This window comes from Schistocerca gregaria, chromosome 1, assembly GCF_023897955.1.
Source record: "Schistocerca gregaria isolate iqSchGreg1 chromosome 1, iqSchGreg1.2, whole genome shotgun sequence".
Classification (NCBI taxonomy): Eukaryota; Metazoa; Arthropoda; class Insecta; order Orthoptera; family Acrididae; genus Schistocerca; species Schistocerca gregaria.
The window spans coordinates 1,012,282,705-1,012,305,599 of record NC_064920.1 but is presented as its reverse complement, the minus strand read 5'-3'; the positions used below and the strand labels follow the sequence as shown (position 1 = coordinate 1,012,305,599).

At 37.1% G+C, this 22,895-nt stretch overlaps 1 protein-coding gene across 2 annotated transcripts in view; it reads left to right on the top strand.

Annotated features, from left to right (window-relative positions):
• Window positions 1–22,206, top strand: part of LOC126278798 (nucleolar and coiled-body phosphoprotein 1) — a 653,632-nt gene extending 631,426 nt beyond the window's left edge. The window contains exons 6-8 of one of the 2 annotated variants that reach the window (XM_049979075.1): window positions 7,826–7,924; window positions 8,153–8,998; window positions 16,102–22,206. In XM_049979075.1, the coding sequence (XP_049835032.1) occupies window positions 7,826–7,924; window positions 8,153–8,998; window positions 16,102–16,617 (1,461 nt within the window). In that variant the 3' untranslated portion in view covers window positions 16,618–22,206. Of the gene's footprint in view, window positions 1–7,825; window positions 7,925–8,152; window positions 9,702–16,101 lie in introns of those variants that run through there. The other variant, XM_049979081.1, reaches the window with a different exon arrangement.
• The last annotated feature ends 689 nt before the right edge of the window (window positions 22,207–22,895 follow it).

Sequence of the window (22,895 nt, the reverse complement as noted above, 5' to 3'; positions counted from 1 at the left end):
GTTATTCGCTTCCATTTCTCGTTGGCGTAGCTGGAAACCAAATACTCATGAAGTCAAGCAAAATTGTTCAGAGCCCAAAAGCGTGTAATAAGAGTGATTTGTTGTTCGAACTCAAAACCGTCTTACACAGGCCTGTTCAAGGAAGTGCAGATGCAAACTCCTCTAGTCTCCAAAAGTTTAAAATAATCACGAAAATAGAACTCCATCAAAAATATTTGGCATACAGTGCTGCCCGAAACATAGCGTTAGAAAAGTTCTTACAGCTAACATACACGTTTATAAGAAAATAACACAATTGGGAAATTTATTCCACAACAAATGAAGCTGTTAAAAGGGAATGGGGCTACTCCTAACAGTCGCACATGCCGCACAGCGACGTGACACGCTCTTTGCGAGATGGATTGAGAGATCTCTGTATCAGTCGATCCCATTCCTCAGCCTGAGATCTGGAAGTGTCCGTGGTGGACGCTGACGGGATGGTATTAGCCTCCCTAATGCATCAGAAGCACGTTCTATAGGATTCATATCCGAGGATCTTGCTGGCCAGTCCGTGCGAGAGATACCTTCACCTTTAACAAATTGATCAGCTAGAGCAACTCAATGCAGATGGGTGTTATCATCCATAAAGAGAAAGTCTGGACCAACTGCACCTCTGAAAAGGAAAACATTGGGTAGCAGTGCCTCAATCCGTACCTCTGAGCTTTTAAGTATTCCTCTGACCACCAATGAAGATGGGCAGCTCCGTGTGCCCGTGCAACACGATGCCTCCCCGCACCGTGATGCCATCACCACCAAACCGGTCTCTTTCCACAATTTCCTTGAGGTTGTATCAGCTAACGTGTTCTCTCCAGAGTACTGTGCAACGTCAATCATTTTGCAAACTGAAATGTGATTCCTCTGTGAAGGGTACATACTTCCATTCATTCCTGGTCCAATATTGATGTTGCCTTCTCAGTGCTGGAGTTAGTGGGATGCACACAGCCGGATGTCTAGCAAACAGTGCATTTGTTTTCAGCAGCCAATGCACAGTTGTCAGGAAACAGCTGCAAGCTTTTCTGCCAACTGTCTTGCACATGTACTCCTATTTCGTTGGGCAGTTATGGCTTGATATCAGTCCTGCTGTGTCATAGTTATTCTTGGTTGACCTTATACTGGGCTACAACAAACATCTCCTGTTTCTCAAAACCGTCACCAAAGCCTTGAAATGACACTTTGTGGCACATCCAAGAATACTGAGACTTCAGCCAGTGTCGAACCTGCTTCCAGGTGGCTGAGTATTCCACCTTTTCAAAACATTGTCAAAAGGTCCTCTTTGTGGTGTTATTACATTGTCATCTTAACCATGAGATTACACCCTCCTTGCTATGAACAGATAGAAATGAGAGGTCTCGTGCACTGTTTGTGACAGTATTACTTTCCTATACAGAACGATCAAATGGGTTCGTTTGTAATATTTACCTTGATATTGGTTGACACATAACCGTTACTCTTTCCATTTGCATGCTTTTGTGATAATGCTTAACTTTTGGATGCTAGTGTTCCTCTTCCCAATATAATTATTGCTTAATGAAATTTGTCATAAATAATACTACTTTTTCAAAACACCAGCTCAGTTCATAGAATAAATACTAGAAATAAAGATAATCTTCATAAAGATTCAAAGTCACTTTCTTTGGTCTGTTATTCAGGAATACATATTTTCAGTAGCTTGCCAGCACATGTTTCTAAAATTATGTTTAAGAAGAACCTAAAGGGTTTATTGGCGGCCTTCCCCATTCCCTCCACTGATGCCTTTATTAGTAAAAGCAACCGATATGTATATGTTATTAACAAGAGCAAATAATGTGGGTAAGTTATTATGTAAAATCTGACCTCTGCAAATTTTCAATGTAATAATGAAATAAATGAAAATATATATCACAATATGATTTTCTCCATTTAAATGTTTTGCGATTACTTTGTTATTACAGCTTAAATGAAAGTATGTTCAAGAAATTTTTTACTTTTTCTACTTCCATGAGGACCATTTGATTTATGATATATGAAAGAGACATTAGCATCTCCCTTTTATTTGTAAATATGTATTATGTATTCTCATTTTATGACATGTTTTACATTCTTGAGAGGATCTCCTCATTATGGATTTATGGAACAAAGAGAAATGTAACATAATAACTACAAAATCTTATGTATCCCATGCTGTCATCAAGCCATTTCACAAAAAGGAGGTAAAAAAATTAATAAATGATTACCAAACCATTGTGTTGTTGCCATTAGTTAAAAAAATCTAGATTAAAATGGAATACAAATAATTTCAAATACAAAGATGTCTTTCCTATCAGCCTTCAGTTATTTATTAGTAAAATTCTTCATTTTCTCCGAAGCAGTGACCTGCGGTTTCAGAAGTTCTCATTGGAGCCAACTACAGTCCCCTGAATCTAGATTTTGTCAATGGTCATCTATATGGTGGCACTGATGGATCCTTATGTTCTGGTCATGTTGTTACATCCATCCTCTTTACTGTCAAAGCTTCGCAATCATTGACTGGGTCTTCGGTTTCCTTGATCTTCCCAATATCGATTTGCACCTCTGGACTGTAGTAGAATGTCATACGGATGATGTGGATGATGTGTCTGTGTGATTTTGTCTTGCTGATGAAGGTTCATAATCTTAGACTTTGTATGTAACATCCGATAAGTGATGAAGGATATGACATAGCTCAAAGTAGTGCTTTAGTAACTTATACGATAGTTACACTTTCCATACGGGAGTAGAAATCTGTACCAAGTCTTCCGGTCTGTATCCCACTTACTACAGCACTCCTAGTCTTTACCCTGGGCATCCAGGGTCTGTATACGAACCAACTAACTTGCTTCTTCAGCTCTGCTGTTGAGGTGTTTCACACCATAAATCTGAGTGTCATCTGTTTGAAGCAGGAATAGTGTATATATTGTTGTTTTGGCCTCACAACTGTGGAGTATGAAGAACGGTGCGAAGCATGTAGCATCTTACTTCACTTTTTTGTGTGCAGATGTCATGACGGGAAGTACTCTATCCCAGTCTCTCTGTTCTATATCACCGTACATTGAGACTGTGTCTGCTAAAGTCTTATTAAAGTGTACTGTGAGGCCATTCATTAGTGGGTGGTAGGCAGCTGTCATCTTGTGGATAATATTACAACATGAAATTCTGTGATACTCATCTTGAATGGAAAACTTTCCCACAATCAGAGATCATCATGTGTGTTCCTCCGTGCTTCAAAATTATTTCTTCTACAAGTAACTTCACAGTTTTTGGAGCTTTGTAGTTGGCACAGCATTGGTCATCCATTGATTCTCATTTGTTGGCTTCAAGAAGCACCCACTGAGATCCTGTTTGGTGGAAGGGCAGTGCTGCAGGCAGGATTTGTACCCAAGGCCCTGGAGGTAAATGAGGCACTTACTTCCATCACTGGTATTCCTCACAGTGGCTTCCATAGTGTCAAATGGATTGGTGGGCACCTGACCAGTGATACCTGTGTCTCATTCTGCCTAAAGCCTTCATGAATCCCAGGTGACCAGGTGCTGGAGGATCATGGAAATACTTCAGGATAGAGTGCCATAGATTAGTGAGAATGATCAGCAACCATTTCCACACCATTGGATCATAGTTCCTCTTATAAAGAGATCCATTTATTAATTGGATTTCTCCTTTGATCAGTTCCTCCTCTTTCAAGGCTTATTTGGTTTTCAATATTGTCAGATCTTTCCTCGGCTCACCAGCAATGTCATTTGATGTGGAGATGATAGAGAATTTGTCCATGGCACTGTTTTCTACTAAAGGATTTTATGAAATCCAGTTGACATCCTTGTGTTTATGTCTGTTTTTGTATATCACTGTGACATTGTACTCCTCAAGCCTCAGTTTCCATCTCACCAATCAACTTGACAGGTCCTACAAGCTAGTCATCCAGAATAGAGAATGATCGTTCATCACAATGGTGAATGGTTTCCCAAATAAATACAGCCAGAAATTGTTGACGTTCCAAACAATTGCAGTTGTAGAGTAGTTCATCTTGGATCTCGAGAGTACTTTTCTCTGGAAGTTTAAGCTATTACCTTTTCCAGCCCCCTTCCTGAATTTGTATCACAACTGCCCCTATTTCAAAGCCCCTAGTTCTGTCATGGAATTCTTGTCATATAGTGCTAGAGCCTCTTTAAAGACAAGGAAAGATCGGTGTTGCACCTCTTTTCAGGAAAATTTGGCACCTCCTTGCATTAGTTCTTGCAAGGAATGTGCCTTCATCCAGAAGCCCTTTATGAATTGTTTGTAATACAAGCACACTCCGAGAAAACTTCACACATCAGGAATGTGCTAAGGAATCAGAAAATCAGTGACTGTTCTTACTTTCTGAGGATCAGGATGGATGCCATTGTCATTTGCTAGGTGCCCCAAAATTTTTATTTCTTGGACAACAAAAAGGCACTACTTTGAATTTGGGCTGAGGCCTGCAGTCTGGACATGATACAACATGCTTAACAGACAGCCTAGATGGTCTCCAAATGTCTTTGATAAAATGAGTGTCATCCAGAAGGCAGACACACATTGACCATTTAGGGCATTGGAGCAGGTTTCCATCATATGATCGAAGGTGGGTGGAGTGTTCTGCAGTTGATGTAGCATAATTTTACTCTCAATAGAGGCTTTCAGGAATTTCTGCCTCATGAACCTCAGATTGCCAGTAGCCTGTCTGCATGTCCAAAGTTGAGACATACTGGGCCCTTTCAAGCACTCTATGGTCTCATCAGAGGAGAGGATCAAGGCTTCTCCGAAGTTCCAGTGATGTCATCTTGTAGCATTTTTTCCACTTCCTCCTAGATTGTGTGTTGTTCAGCCAATAGCACAGTATATGAGGGCTGCTAATGATGCACAATGTTGATATGTTTTGCCATGGGTCACATGGTCTGTCTTTCCTCCTCCCCAGATATGGAAACTTGAAAAATTGATGCAGTATGGCTATCACACACTGACATTGTTAGTTGATCATGTCAGATCCTGTGGGCAGTTCAGTAGTAGCTTGCTGCCCTACATTGTATATAGTAGTAGCATTTTGCACCTGACAAAACCTTTGCACAGTTTAACAGAGCATCTCAATTGATGACAGAAACTAGTCTCATTGAAGACCATGGGATAACATTGTCTTCCATGGCAAACAACCACCCAGAGCAATGCTTGTTATGTGTGTTTGCCGGAATAGCTTCATCAATTTGGAGCAGTCTGTCACTGCATGCTGTGCCCCATTTAAGAATAAATTCCGTTAATTCGATGCAGTAGGTGATAATTATTGTTGCAATTCATGTTTCTATCAGCCATACATAGTTTCCATTTGCAATGTTCAGCACTGCCACTTTCATATCCTAGGACATAGCCTGTTTTAGCTGGCAATGTTACAGAAAATAAGCCCATGAGTGTGACTAGTAACTTGACAGGTTGGCTGTCAGTGATGACATCAGTGAAATTTCCTGCCATCTTGGTAAATCCTGCCCATGGAGGATTTTCATCTGTAGCAGCCTTGCCTAGTTTTCCTGCATTTGACAGCAAGGTGAGTGCCAGGTACCTCTGTATGGCACTGAATGGCGTGTTGAGCAGAGACCTCATTCAGGGTTTGGAGATGAGTTACAACTTACAGGTTGACTATATTGTCTGAAGTTGACTATGTCTGATCATCTGCAGGATGTTGTACTTGGTGGTGGTGTGTGTTTGTGCCTGTGCTGCTTGGATGCTGTGATTTGACAGCAGTGGCATGGGTCTCAGTTGGTCGAGTCCATTCTTCAAGGAATTTCAACCGATGGTGGAGACTGTTACCAAAGATCAATAAACCTCTCCTTTGACATAATCTATTACCTTCTGCCATATGAGTTCAACATTCATTGGTGCTCTCTCTTGTGTAATCAGTCTGATATTTCTGGCTGCCATACACTGCTGTATCTCTTCTCTTACTCTGTGGCGTGAGAGACTGACTGAATGAGTATGGTCTTTCACGACTGCTGTAGGGAAACACATTTGGCAGTTGGTCATACCGCTTTCATCCACTATTTTCTGTTGTGTGTCCTCAATTTGCTGGAATCACTTGATGAATTGTGATGTCACTGTGACGTCATTTACAAGAACAATGTGGTATCTGGCTTCTGTCATTCCCTTCATCAAATATAAGGTTTTGTCGGCTTCTGTCGAAGTTGATTTTATGGTATGATAGAGATCCAGAACATTCTGTATGTTCAGCTGTGTTGTTTGTTCATGACTTCGGGCTCTACACCCATTTGTTGTTCTGCTTAGTGGTCTCACTGCTGGTGTTGCTGAACATTTTCTTCACTTGGTGCTGGGCTTTGCCCCAGCTATTGAACTTCTCTTCATTGTTCTCAAAGCACTGCTGGGCTGCCATCCAAGTAAAGCAATTCTTTTGCCAGATGTATCATGTCTTCCCACTTGTTGTGCTGCCTAATTGGAGCCAAGGTGATGTAAATGTTTTGTAATATCTGACGTCTCCACCAAATGGTCTCATGTCATAATCAGAATCAAATCCAAATCCGAAAGTAGGGTTGTCAGTGGAATAAAACACTTAGCACTGAAAGCACACATATTAAGATCACCAACATAAAGCTAGAACAAAACTGATTTCCTGGACAATGTGTGCAGCTATTTTTACAAACATGAAATATTCCACAATGCTAGTATTTATACGTACACGAAATATTCCTGAATATACAAGTACTGCAAAGCTAAGATATTTCAGGAACCTCCCAAAACTGACAAATACTAAATGAGAAGTAATTGTTGGTTGTCGGGTTTGAACTGCAGCATACCAGCCAGAGATGCTAATCACTATACTGCACACACACCACAGTTCATGGCAATATTGTGCAGATAATACTAATAAAGCATAAAAGCAGTTATTCCTCCCAGACTCGATCCATGAGTGATGGAAAGGAACATGAAAACTTCTTACTCCAAAAAGTATCCTTTACCATGTAATTCAGTGATTCACAAATTGTCACTGGATATGTAGTTGTACTGATACAGTTATTACTCAAGATGAGTATTTTGTTCTACCATATGATTTTTAAGCCATATGGTAAGTATTGTTTGTGCTGAAATGTGATTCAAAGTTTTGAAACTTCCTGAAGTCTTTACTTCTGAACTTTGGATCCATAACTTTTACTGTAATAGTTCAGATACCGTCCTACCATACCAACTGTTCACTGTCCTGCAGGCAGAGATGTGCTATGTTGTTGATTGTGTATCACTTCGTTTCACGATATGGGATTTGTTTGTTATCCTCAAACTGAATCCAGCAGCAATTTGTCATTGTCATTCTTTATGTGTCACATTTTGTTTTTCATGCAGTGTGTCATATAATGGCCTCATATTGCGCTCTCTCTCTCTCTCTCTCTCTCTCTCTCTCTCTCTCTCTCTCTCTCTCTCTCTCTCTCTCTCTCTCTCTCTCCCCCCCCCCCCCTCCCCCTCCCTCCCTCTCTCTCCCCTCCTTCCTCTCTCCCCCGCCCGCTCTCTCCCCTGCCCGCTCTCTCCCCTGCCCGCTCTCTCCCCCTCCCGCTCTCTCCCCCGCCCGCTCTCTCCCCCTCTGCCTCTCCCCCTCATATAAATTTTGGGTGAATGATGATAACTGAAAGTCAAACTTTGATACTGATGTCATGACACATGTTTTTAATTAGTTTTTACTTAGAAATCTTTATGAAAGACACTTTTTGGTTAGGCCACAGCTATTTTACTTGTGAGAATAGTGTGAATGAAAAAATTACTTTTTTTTTTTTTTTTTTTTTTTTTTCAGGCTTTGCAGAATCGACTAGAGAAGACAGCAAAGCTGCACACTAGTCTCCTGGAGCAGCTGGATAAAGTGAAAGATGAAAATGATGATCTACGATTTCAGGTAATGTTGTAATGATTGAAAGAATTTGTCACTTACTTTGAATATAATGCAGTAAACATACAGTCATTCATTACTAAAATGTTATATTTGTTACATCACATGACTTCTTCTCGTTGCCAATGATTCATTTCAAAAGAAACAGATGTTCAGTTTACAAACAATGGAACAACTGTAATGTAGAACCCAAATACATTGTGTTTAAGGGATATTGTTTTCTTTCTTTGACAGCTTGCAGAAAAGAGTATAGAGCTGGAGGGAACCAAGGCACGCATGCGAGTATTACAGCAGCGGCAAGGCAAGGCAGCTGAAACAAACACTGCAGCAGTGTCAACAGAAACAGATGATGAGCAGCCTCCTCTACTTCCCCCAGAGGAAACATGCAATCCAATCCTGCCTCTACTAGCATTGCCAGTAGCTGGTTCAGATGACCACAACCACCAGCACCACAGCAGTAGTACTGAGTCAGCGCACGATCACACTGAACAGCGCCGTGTGCAGTCATCTAATTCTCCCCGTCGCAGGCCTAGCAAGATACCTTTACTGGGAACTAAATCGTACTGTGCACCCAGACCGCCATCTGGGAAGACAGGTGCTATCACGGCAGCACATTCTAATAAGAGCAGAGATTCTCTGTCAGCTAAATCTGGCCGGGAAAGTTCATGGAAAAGCAAGGCTGATGGTGCCTCTCTGAGTGGAAGCAAGAGCAGAGAACCTATTTCTGTGGTTAGGAACTCTTCTCTTTCAGCAAGAAACAACAGTAGAGAATCACTAAATGGTAGTAAATCTAGAGATTCCATTCTGAGCAAATCTCGTAGTGACTCAGTAAATGGCCGAAAAGTATCAGCCGTGGAAGTGACAATGGTTTCTACTAGGTCGAGAGATGGTCATAGTCAAAATAGTTTCTCATCAAATGCATCGAATACTAACAAGCGAGATTCTCTTTCTGGAAAAAGCAGAGAAGCTTCTTTCTCATCATCCAGTGGTTGGAAAGGAACTCAGCATCCAGTGAGGAGGGCCAGTAGTGCAAGCATCACAAGAGGCAACGTGATTGATCAAGCTGATCGTAACTCTAAGGTACGACCGACTAAGCTTTCGTTTTGGAGCAACTGGTTGAAAATTCTTGACAATGGTCCTTCTTAGAATATAGTTAAATTGGCACAATATGACATCAGTAGCTTTGTCGCACAGTGTTAATCAGACAGTTGAATATGATGATATATGTTAGTGTGTTTTTGACAGTTTCTTAATCATTTGAGTAGAATGAGAAGGAATGGAAGTATAGTTCCTCGTAAGTGGCTGATTTGATTTTTCAGATTTTTCTATACTAGGAAGAACAGCATATCAGAAGCACTGTTTGACTGATCTCAAGGAAACTTAGAATTTTTGTTACTCCTATGATTTGTTCATTAATAAATCTCATAAAATTGTATGTTTTTATGTATGAGTAACTCTGTCTGTAAAAACGCTCGTTTGTAGTATTGAAGCTTGTGTGTAACTTACAATCATTGTATGTGTTTCCTGCAAATACAGTACGTCCCTCATATATAACATACTTTGTAATTTAGATTGTATGTAATAATTATTTTCTGTTTGCTATATGTATATGCAATGTTTGAGCATGCACGCATTTAAAATTGTTTCCTAGCTCTTTATATTTATTTTTGAGCTGTTTCTTTCTGAGCACACAGTAATTTTGGCTTTTCTCTTTTTTATTTTGTTACAGTAAACTCACATTCCAATAACAAGAATGCCTTTCAATAAAAGAAAATAATCCACAGTTCTTATTATTTCACTTTTTCCATCTGTATCTCTTTTGGTGATGGTGGTGTTGGTGACGGTTGGCGAATTATGTATGTTTGCTGTGCCATTGTGAATAAAACTTTGAGAAGATGTAACCTGCTCCTCCACTACAAACATCAAACACCCTCTTATTGAGGTATTATTTGTCAGTTGTACAGTGAAAAAGTGTGATAGGAGACTAAGTAATACTTGTCTAACTTAAGTTACTTGTGGTAATGGAAACCAATCAGTTGTCAGGATTTCTGAAAATTTTAAGCTAAATCTGAATTGCATGTTTGTATGAAACTTTGTAGTGTGCATTTATTGTAATCTGGAAATGGTTTCAAAGTAAAGGGGATCCATATGAGATACTGGATTCTTTAAATATCCTGCCATTGCAGGCAAGCAAGAAACATAAGTACTAAATAATACCCCTCATTCCATTCTTGTCTCTCTCCATGTGCCATACATTCATTTTTGCACGAATTACGTTCAGCATCTGACTGACATTCGTTGGAGAGTACAGTGTTATTAAGTTTTCAAAAGTGTATTTAAATATGTTATTGGCAATTAGTTCAATGCAGTCATCTTTGGTAGCTTAACTTCCAGGCAGCAACTTTGTGTACTACACTTACAATACATATTTATGCATTTTTGCATGTGAATAAAGAAATGTAGTGTACAGTTATTTGATTTGTGCTACCCACTAAATTTTGTTACAATGCTTGTTGTCCATTTGCCATGTGACTAAATTATTAAATGTAAAGTGCCTAGACCTATCAGATACATGGAGAGCATTCTTAGATTCCAAAGTGTTCTTCGAAAATAATTTGGGTTACATATAGAACTTATTTTGAAATATGATGCAACAGGACTGTGAAGTATCCCCAACAACATCTGTATTTTTTTTTCCCTGTAACACCATTTCATATTTGAGGTATTGAAATCAAAACATCAATTTTATTGACAGTAATTTGGTTGCTTTTGTAGAATAGGTTTCAGTGTAATATATTCGTGTGTTTTCCACTAGTACATTAGCCTACAACAGCCATATTTGTTTAGGTACTCCTGCAGAAACTGTTGAGTCCTCATGAATGCTGATTATACTGAGTGTAAGAATGTTGAAGTTAATCACAGCAATGAGCTGAGTAAATTGTTAGAAGAAACATAACTGAGTGTTTGGAATATGACATTGTTACGCATCACATCTTGTGGTAGAGATGAGTAGTTGGAACATGATAAACGAGTTTCATTATTTTGCCTGTGTAAAAAAACCTAATATATGAAATGAAACATTTACGTCCCCCAAATACAGTAATAAAAGTAAGGATAACACATTTGCTACATAAAACAGATTTGTTCTCATAAATACTAATCCCTTAAAAAACTGTAAATCTTTTGATCTTCAAAAGCAAGATTGCTATTGCTTTTGGTCAATTGGAACTTTGTTTGCTTTGTATAATTTTTTTAGTCCCATCAGAATGGGCAAAGGTGGAAGAAACTTCAGCATCTAGGGTGATATGTAATGAGTACATACTGTAGTTAAAACAGATTTCAGGTTCTTTGACAAAATGAGTTTTCTGTACAAATTATCCATAATTCAGTTTTGGTGCAGTTACTTTGTCTTGTAGGGAGATTATTATTTTTGTCATAACTTCCACTTTATAATGTTCCCGAACATGCCAAAAGTAAACGAATGTATAGGCAATGTCGAGCTCTGGACTAGACACTAGATATTTGTTGTTTGCTGTTGGTACCCAGGGATTGAGATTTTTTTAATTATAATTATCCTTCTGGTATTTAAAGAAACAGAAACACTTTATACTTTTGCCAGCATGACCAAAAATTCAGTGAATTGATAGTAATAATGCAAATAACTGACAGAACAACTTTTCTTATCTGTTTTGTGAAGAGTTATTCAGCAGTAACTCTAGCATAGCAACTGTAAATTAGCTATGAATTGTAAATTCTTTATACAAATAGTCCAGAATGGTGGCTGTGTGTATTTGAGGATATTTTGTGTTCATTTTTATATTATTTTTCTGCACTAGCCAGCATGCTTATGATGCTGTTATCAATGCCCCCCCCCCCCCCCCCCCCCCACACACACACACTCTGTATATAATTTTCACATGCCCTTCAGTTCCTGCTACATCCAATGCCATCATATGTTAAATTCACTTTATTCATACATACAACTACAACCTTTGCAAGTTCCAGGCATGCCAAATAATCCTAAATATTGAATAATGAAATAAAGGTTAGGATTAAAAATTTAATCAAAACTGTATATTATGTAGCCTGGTCAGTTTGATTTATTGTAATTGTTTACTATTAAAAAAAATATGTATGTGTAGCTCATTTGGAAACCCACTTCTGACAACAAAGCTCATAAGTATGAATATTAATATTTCATTTTGACATGAAAAGGATGGATTGCTACTCACCACATAGAGGTCATGTAGAGTCATGGACATATACAATGAAAAGACTACTAAACTTTTTCTTTTTCTGAAGAAGACCTTTCTTGTCCAAAAATTCAAAGTTTAGTAATATTTTTATTGTGTCTGTCTGTGACGCACAACTCCTCTCTGTGGTGAGTAGCAGTCTATCGTTTCACACTGTTGTATTTCCATTCTGAACTTTGCATTATTTGATATTATACCGTGGTCACATGTGAAAAACTTCTCACTTGTCAGCACTCTTTCAATCATTAGTTAGTCAAAGAGCATGGAAAACCTTGCATTACAATGTCTTTTTGCCTGTTTTTCCTTTTGTATAGATGTAACTTGCATTGGTGGTGGCAACAGAAGTGATAACATACTGTAAAATTTCTGTTTGATTAAAAGAAATTATGTTTATTTTTAGGGGGAATATTTCAAAAGTTATTGAACTCCTTTCCACAACGTCTACTAGAATGTTACACTGGTTTGGAATAAATAGTGCATTTTTTGCTGGTATCCATTTTGATATGTGGAAAGGGGTTTGTACAGTGTAATATTGATGAACATTTCATAATTATTTTCAAATAAAGCAAGGCTAGGACAGGACACTTTTTTCCTTACAGAATGCCATAGCAAACACTTGTCATTTCAGAGTGAAGTTGATGTAAATGGTCCGCTTTTTGCAACACTTAATTTCACACTTCCATCATTTCGAGTGGTGTCAGTGCTGATAAGCTCCCACTGAGAGTATCATGTCCCTGTTACATGTTTCGTCACAGCAGATTTTCAATTTCTTGTTATGTTCTTACTTCAACATTGCTTGTATCATTTTTACTCTCATGAGTGTGTCATACTCACTATGATATTAAAAAAAATATTTTTGCTGAGCCATACCCATAATACTATGAAATAATGGAATGCAAATTAAAACTATACCTAGCAGTTTCTTAATCATTTGGCTTTAAAGATAATGTGGGGTAACTGATTATGTGTTTATTCCTTACTTCACATGTAATGACTCATCTATGAATAATTGTATTAAATACAAACCTTTTTTTAACATGTGCTGCAGTAGATCCTAATACTTTTTGCATTTAAGGCCTCTGCTAATACCCTCCTCCTCCTCCTCCTCCAATTCAATGTAAAGCCTTTTTTTCCAGCCTGGATCAACTTCACAATTTGCTGTTCTCTTTGTGACTCAAAAAATTTAATATAGCTTAACTCCTCGCTGTTGAAGCACAATTTTGAATGCACATGTGAAATTGCTTTTAATATAATAAGACAGTTGAAGAAGACATAAATTTGAAAAAGCACTTCCAAAATGGTTTTTTCAGATTCACAGACGACAATTATCGGAGAATTTCAAAATGAAAACTGCTTCCACATTTTCAACATTTTTATTTTTTGTGAACAAAAATCAGATGATGATGATACGAAAATTCTCACTTCAAATCAGTGAAAAAGAATGAGGATGAGCAACCACTCAGCTACAAGTGAAAGGTGTAGGAACACCCCCTCCCTCCAGACTTCCACTGTGTTTGGAAGCCATGTGTCCCATCTGTGATCTATAGGTGGTGTAAATGTATTTATTTTCCAGATGCTGATGCAAGAGCTGTTGAATCAGGAGTAAAAACATAAAAATTCTGAATTTAGTAGTGTCTAGCATTTGTATTCTTAGTTTGTCTTTTCTGACACTAGAGCGATAGCCAGTATGAAGGTGACCAGGCACATATCCATGCATCTCTTCTGGGGAGGCAAGGGAGTCACATATTGATTCTCCCACAGTCCCTCTCCCTCTTTCTCGAAATACTTAGTACTCATCTTCCCAAAAATTGCCGTTTGGAGAAACACAACACTTGAAAAGCATTCATCTGAAATTTTTAGGACATGTGTCACATAGCTGGTATAAGCAATACAACAGCAACAAACTCTCATAAAATGACTACACTGTAATTTATAAGATACAAAATTGAAGTGTGCCCTTGGTGTTATCAGTATTTTATTTAGCACTACAGTTGTGTACTCATATCTGCAGGCTACGTATGTGTGAGTGTATAAGTGACAAGAATACTATTCTTTCAGTCTTTCCACCTACATTCTGGAAGTCACTTGTTTTACTATTTTTTCTTACTGTAGGGTCTTTCCCTTTCTGGCTTCCTTCACAGAACTTTCCGTTATTTGCCAGTTCTGTTTGTGGGCTCTCAGACTGAGTCAGGTTTGTTGTTGTCAGCCAATATGGCCAGCATCGCCAGTTGCTTTGAAAAGAAAACTGCAACATATATTGCATACCAGAGACCAAAAGTGCACTGATGATAGTGCAAAGTATTTTTAACAAAATAGAAAAATAACTTGCAAATTATTCTAATTGCAAGCTAAAAGGGATGTGTAGGGGTGCAGAGTAGAAGTGAAAGAATGCAGTCAAAGTATGAGTGATATACTTATTTTTCATGTGTCTTTTCAGTTGTGATTGTGCCCTCCAGCTGGCATTTTTTGTTCATAGTTGTTTTATTTTCATACAAGCTGCTTCTGTAAACGCTGTCAGTATTTCAAGCTGATATAATTGGATAGATAAAAAAAATCTACTTATGAAGCAGCTGCAGTAGAAGATACACACAGAAGTTACAGAAATGTGCAAGCTTTCAGAGCCAGTGGCCCTTTTTTCTGACAGAAGGGTGGAAGGGAAAGGAAGGAGGTGAAGAAAAAGAACTTAACAGTTTTAGGAAGTGGGGAGAGTTACAGAAAAGTTACCCAGAATTCTGGGTCATGGAAGGCTTACTGGACAGGGTGAGAAGGGGCTCTGGATGATTTTTACGTAACTCTCCCTGTGTTATAAACCTCACCAGTTCTTTTCCTTCACCTCTCTTCCCTTTCCTTCGACCCTTCTGCCAGGATAAGAAGCCACTGGTTGTAAAAGCTTGCACATTTCTATCACTTTTATATTTGTTTTCTACTGCTGCTTGTTGGTGAATAGATTTTTTGTCTAGGTCTAGCCAATTACATTATATTTTCAAAAATTGGTTATTTTTGTTGATAAATTATACCTGTAATTGATTAATATTTTTTCACAACTGATGAGTGCTAAGAACATCTGTTTATGCCCACAACTGGACTCTTACTATAGTTCTCCTATTAATTTGTCTCAGCAAAACAAGTTCTAATGCAGCACAACAGAGTTTGTTATAAGACAACCTGTAAATAGAATGTTACCGTTCACGTAAAATTGTTAGTACTGATCATTCATAGCTTTTTAACTAGTAGAGTTTCCGCTTGATAGAAATCTAATTCCAAGAACTTGTAGGAAATTTCATTAAGCATTTATTCAATGCTCCAAGTGAAATAATGATAAGAAATGTTATATTTGTTACCTTTGGTGGCTGGAAGTGCTGTGGCAATATAATGCTCCTGATTTTATAGCAAATATTTTTTATGCTTAATGTAATGCATAGTATGAAAGAAATGATGGTGTTGACTGTTTTGCACATGATATTTTCACGCTTTCCACATACTTTTTAGAGAATAAATTTCACATGCTTTAGCATAAGCTATATCACCCTTGTTCTTGCGTGACAGAATCTTACGCTTCGGAATCAACTTGCACTTACTAATAATAGAACAATGTAGATATGCTGATATGGTATTTTAAATCTTGCTGTGGGTTTGTAGATGATCACTGGCTTCAAGGAACTTGATTGAAATAAAATAGATGTCTTTAAGTGCTTACTTAATACAACTAAGGGACTTCATGAGTACAGCAACCAGTAAGACTTGCTTAGTTTTCTAACTTCTCTAACTGGGACCACTTACATTTATTTTGGAACGGGAATTATCTTGTGATTAATTGTAATAGGGACACACATGGTTAAAATAGCTTTAACTGTTTCAACCCATCAAACTTATGCATCATGTTTGCAATCTGTGACATTTGTTTGCTTACTTTCTTGTGTCTGCTGACAGGTTTTAACAGCATCTGATAGTCTAGAGCCAAAACAGTGTTCTTCCGCAACAGGAGAGACACATGGCAGTCACCATGATGATCATCATGATGCAGATTCCTTTTCGGATTCCCTCAACCATTTTCCTGACCAAGAAGTGGAACTTTCACCAAAAACAAGTGATGAGATTGATTTCAAAAGTTTGACATCTCAACTTAACTTACAAAGCCAAGATGTAAACAGTGACAGTAACATTATTGTTGATGGCAACTCCTCCTCATCTGAATTTTTTGACAGTATCAATGACTCTGAAAGTGTATTGAATAATGAAATTGTATCTAGCAAAAATGTACACGTCCAAGACCATCACCTGCATACTTCATCACGATGTGAAGGATTGACAGAGTGTGATTCATTGGAGAACAGGGCACCTGAAATGATGATAGAAGCATTTCATACACCAACAAAATTTTTGTCAAAAGTAATTTCTACACGAAACTTTTGTATCGCACCAGGAGGTCAACATACTGAATACTGAAATTAATTTGAATTGTTTTCTTTTCTACTCTTCTAATGGTGAGACACTGTTTCATTCTATTTACAACCATGAACTACTGTGTGAAAAGACATTGATAGTTAATGTGCAGCATATGTCTATTACAAATGAAATTTTAACCTCAGATTAGTAGGAATATGGTGGTTAAGAATGCTGTTTGCATGATAGAATGCTGAAAGTATATGGGGATGCCATCTCTAATTAGTACTGCTTATGGTTACTGATGTAAAATTTTCTAAAAATACATCTGTTGTATTTATGGAATGGATGTTCTGAATTGGATGTTAGTAATTTGGTGACATAATATGGTGCTCTTTTGTAATCAATATTTTAATGGAGCATTTAATTGCATTTGCTGGTGTTTAGACTTTGCTTTTGTAAGATAATTTCCAAATCTTTGATGTAGTTTGACTTTTGGCTTTTGTTATGAAACCAAGCAAAGCATAAGCTTTTTGCCTTTGCTGACTGTAGTTATCCTAAAAAGAATCTTCACACTTTTTTGTCTTAAGTGAGATGAAGAATAGGTCAGATGCGCAGTACAGAAATTTGCAGAGAACAGGAAGTAAGTCACTCGGTATCCTCCTCCTCCCTTTTAGGAAACACTATCATTATTCCTTAGTTTCATTTGTAATGTGTTTCATGGGACCCCATGCATAAATTAAACATGTTTTGTATACTGGCTACATAACACCATGTATTCTGAATCCAAACAAAACATTCTTTTTAACACGTAAATAATTGAGGAGAGAGAAACATAAGATGAAGAGCTTTCCATTTATGAAAAATATGCCAATATCCTTTCTAGAAAAGAAATACACTGTCAGCTGCTAAATTTATTTGCTCTTTTGTATTGTTCTCTACTCATTTTCCCCAAGACAAATTAATTAAAAAAACACAGATGTCTAAGGTGAACTGTTGGTTATTAATTTGATTTTCATTCTCCTACAAAGTTTATTTATATTTTGAGGAATGTTAGCCAGGCTGAGGTCATGTGAGTTGTAGTGTTGTATCTGACATTGAAGAGATGCACCAAACATCTATAAACACGAGTAAAATGTTCAGTGTTTCAAGACACATCATTTTGACTGGATAAAATTGCTGTTACTGGCACAGTACTCCACACATATAGGTGAGGAAGCAACATCTGGAATCTTACCAAGAGGAGCCAGAATGATGCCTGCACCTCCTGTGGAAGATACCAGATATTGCTGTACCATCTGTATGAGTGGAACATTGTGCTAGTCATTGTGGTCATTAGTGTTACTCCTGATTATGGCCCAGACAACTGTAGAAGTCAAGTATTTATTTTGAAATGATATGACTATAAGCCCAAGGTGATTTTTTTCAGACAAACAACCACGAAACATTATGACAACACGAATCATTAAAACAGTGAGCTATGAACTGAACATAATGTTTTGTATTAACTCATTTATTTATGAATATTGGAGCGTTTCATGTGACTGGTAGTTCATACTTCAAGCAATGTGTGCTGTGTTAATGAGGTTGAGATAAGGAAAGAGGAGCATATTAATACATTAATACCAGTGGGAGAATAGAGGGAGGAAGGTGTGTGTGTGTGTGTGTGTGTGTGTGTGTGTGTGTGTGTGTGTGTGTGTGTGTGTGTGTGTGTGTGTGTGCGTGCGCGTGTGCGTGCGCGAGTCAAAGTGGCTGGTAAGTAGAGCAGTAGCTCTCACCCCCTCCCCTCCCACCCCCACCCCACCAACCCACACCTCTACCTTGCTCCTCTTCCATTTCAAAGTATTCATAATGTAGCATGCTAGATAGGTGTTCCGTAGATTCAGAGAATTCCAGCCTGACAGCACTCAGTTAAACAAAAACAGTAGCAGTTCTGAAAACTATTTATTGTGGATGTTCCAATGCTAATATAATTACTGGAATATCTTTTTGCAACTGTTAGTGTATTTTTCTTTTTATTACAGCTGTTATATTGGTGTTAAAATATACAGCTGTAAACCATGCTAAGATATCTGTTTTTATGATATTTAGTGTGTTTTCTTTACACACCTGACTTATTAAATCTGGCATATTTGTTACACAAAATCAATTACTTTCAAGTCGTGTCCTGGAGAAATAAGTATATATGGGGGCACTGTTAGAAGCAGTCATCAACAGCAAAATGCACATATAATGTTGTAATGAAAAAATAATTTCCCATTTTCAAATAAATTCATCTGGTGTTTTATATGTCTGGTGCTTACTTTTTATCAATTTGAAAATTGTTCTCCCATGAACTGGGAAGAAGAGAATATGCCACTTTGGATATGTTTGCACTGATACACTCTCTCTCTCTCTCTCTCTCTCTCTCTCTCTCTCTCTCTCTCTCTCTCTCTCTCTCTCTTTTCATTCCCTCCCCCTCCCTCTAAAACATTTCCTTTCTAAGTAGGAATGGTCTCTAATCACTGAATTGTAAGTACACACGTATTTGCCATAAAACTAGATGAGTACTTATTTTGTTGTTGATTTTTATGGAGATATCAAGGTATTTCAATAAGATGGCTGTTGGGTACTCTCATTTTCCTGTGTTTTAACATTTTTAGGACATCTTCCAATTATATTCCAGTCTTACGTTCAACAATGTAGGAAATGATAGATTGTTACTTATCATAAAGATGACACTTTAAGCTGCAGACAGGGACAATTAAATGATACTTACGAAGCTTTCAGCCACAGCCTTCATTGGAAAAAGAGAAAGTGAAAGCTTATGTGTGTCTATTAATTGCACCTGTCTGCAACTTAACGTGTAATTTTTATAAGTAGCAATCTGTCTTTTCCTACATTATTGATATTCCTAACTGGCATTTCCATTGTTTGATTTTGCCAACGTTATGTTCACTATTTTTGCTTTAATGGTTAATAGCACCCTCTCAATGGCACATTAACTGAAATACGTATTCAAAGGAGCTAGTTGTGATAGGCAAGTGACTGTAAAAACAGTTAACAAAAACATTTCCTCTGTAGTTTTGAGTACATATTAGTTTCAATCTGGCCCTGTATTTACAGACACTGCATGCATTTAAGGTATGTTTTGTTAGTTGTGCTAGATCATTTATGAACCAGTTTCTTAACACTGAATATACACAAGGCACTAATAAATGAGAGCCTTGGAAAAAGTTGCTAAATATACTTAAACCTGCATGTTAAATCTCAGAAAACTGAATTAGAAATATGTTATTGTTGCTGTTGGAACTCTTTCATATCAGTATACTTGAAATTACAATATTGAGATATGTTTCAGTTTCCTGATTTTTTATTATTTTTGTGTGTGTGTGTTTGTTTGTTCAAACTTTCGTTATGAGTTGGAACCCGTCTTTTCTTTGTCTGCTCCTTACTGAATTAAAACCTATGAAATGCTACTAAATTGCTTTAGACAGAAAATCTGTACTTAAGTATAGTACTCTGTTGTTATTTTTATTATTTCAGATTGTCATTCATGGATAATTGTGGTAATGTTTTTAACAGTATTTGTTAAAGTATTTATACTCCTTGTTCAGACAAGACTGAACTGCAATAAAATTTAGTTCCTGTAAGTATCATTAGATGGCTGTAGCAGCTGTTCACAGTATGAATGAGAAAAAATTATTGATGTGTGTATATTTTTGGAATTCAGTGTAAAAATCGTACGATTCTGTGAGGCTACCAACTTACAAACAAGGAACAAAAGAAAAAACAACGGTTTTTTTCAAAAGTTTCAATAGTGTTTCAGAAAATCATTGTTCCAATTTTTCTTAAGATGAGAGTGAAAATAAAATCATTCAACTAACACTTTCAATATGGTATGCAGTGTTGTAATGGATACTGGATTGGATAAAAGATGAAAATACTAGTTTCTTTTTTAGATTTGACTTCATCTGGAACCCGGAAGTGCTCAGTGAACATACTTATTTCGAGTCGTAAAAGGAGGCACAGTAATGAAATGCAACTTGGGATTGTTGTAGCAGATTTTGGTCACTGAGTAACCATCTTCTACACAGTGGATAAAGTTAACACATTTTAGTCATTATTTGACATAGTCTTTCTTGTACTATACACACCAGAAGTTGAAATTGAACTCTTTATTTGGTACAATGAAGACTTTCACTCAGTGACTGAAATGTAGACCTGCTACAGTAATCATGAGTTGCAACTGATTCCTGTATCTTCTTTCACCAGTTGATATTAGTTTTTACCAAGTTATTTAAATCATGATAGTAAAGCAATAAATTGATGTATCTAAGCATACCTTTAGTAGAGAGTTCATTTTCGTGTGTTGTGACATCTATCCCATTGTTGGTCGAAGAGTAGAGTGAGAGTGCTTATTTGTTGCTGCTATAGCCATCATAATTTAAACATTTGTGTTTGGTAAATGAATCAAAGAATACATTTTTACCTTCAAGTATGCAGCATTCTTATGATTTATTAAAAGCAGCATCTACCTTTACAACGAGACAAGGATTAATAGTAATATACTGTGGTAGTATCAGTACCCCCTCCACCCCCCTCCCCGCTAAACCTCCTTTCCTACACATACCATTTCCATCTCGAGAACAAAACATTACCAAAGGACATTGTTTTATTAGTAGTAATAACAGCTTATAAAACATGGTCTCCCCCAGTGTAGTTAAATGTTGACTGAGTGACTGGCAGGATCCAAAAGTATTACGTATGTATCTTTCCAAAGCTCATTAACATGAGTATATGCTGTATCTTTAGTCTCTCTTTTTTATTTATGTAAATTTTTTTCTTCTATGTCGTCCTCTATTTGTGGAAGTTGGTACAATTTATTGTAAACATGGACTGTGCTGTTTGAGTATGGCTCCAAGAACTATATTCTGTACATCCCATTACAAAGATTATAGCTGGCAAAGAACTCATATTTTTTTTCTAAAACTAGCTGATAGTCTGTGTTTTTTAAGCAAGTGATATGTAATATTACATTTAGAAAGATTGTCCACTCTTCGTGTCACTGAAGATAACATGACATATAAGATAAGAAATGCCAAAAATGTATCTTTGTAGTAGAAAAAGATTTGTATATCCCTTATCTCCAAGCTTCAGAGAATTTGATGGACTTGAACTTAAGACTTGGCTCGACTTTTTCTGGCTTTCAGTTGTTAGAACAACTGGTTGTAAAGCTCTGATGGTGCAATGAATGTTAGCTGCATGTAAGAATTAGGTTCCAGATTTTTATATCCGAAATACTCAAAAGTGGAATTTCACATCTGAATAGTGGTCATTTTTGTATAACTCAAGGAATAGCTCAGCAAGAATATGAAAATTCATTCCATTGGTGCTCAGGACAGGCTTGAGTGAATGTGTCTTGTATTATTGTTTACACGAATTCTGGTTATGAGCTTAAGTGGTTGCTTGGCATCTTGAGAGCTTGGCAAAGTATTTGTGGATTGTAATTATGTGTTGTTATACATGTGATATATTATACATTATACAATCACATACATTATAATGTTGTGTATATTTTTTATGTTTTGTGTATCATATGAACAGTGTAAATATTAAAAGTGTGTAAATTATTACCAATTGAACAAATAAATGTACTGAATATTAGCATTCCTAAATGTGTCTGTCATTACTCATCCTTAATATTCATTCTGAAAGAGGAGATTTCCTGAAGTTTATCATGTGTTGTATAGGGTATTGGTTCTGCTTCTCTGCTGTAATCATAATTGTGTCTTTGAAGTGAAAAAAATGGAGAAGCAAACTTAAATATTATATTCCACTCAATCGTACCCAATTTGGAAAGTTCAGCAGAGTTAAACCCAGTTAATGGTATCTGTTATATAGTCTACATAGCAGATAATTTTCATCTAAGGAAAACTTCTTTTATCAGGTAATTATATGAATGCACACTCTTAATGAAGAATTAGAAGAAGAAGAAGAAGAAGAAGAAGAAGAAGAAGAAGAAGAAGCAGAAGCATGAATTAATTACCCAGTTGGGATGGAAGATGGTGGATGACATGTCCATACAAAGACAAACAAATTATTACAATTTCAGTAGAATTGGATGATTTACCACCTCTGGCCCTTACTCAAGTAGTTACTCAACTTGGCATTGATTGATAGAATTGTTGGATGTCCTGCTGAGGGATATTGTGCCAGATTCTGTCCAATTGGTACAAATCCCAAGCTGGTTGGATGGCCCGCCTCTAATGCTCCACATGTCCTCAGTCGGGGAGAAAAATGATGGCTGTGCTGGCAAAGGCAGGGTTTGAAAAGCACGAAAGCAAGCAGTAGAAACTCTC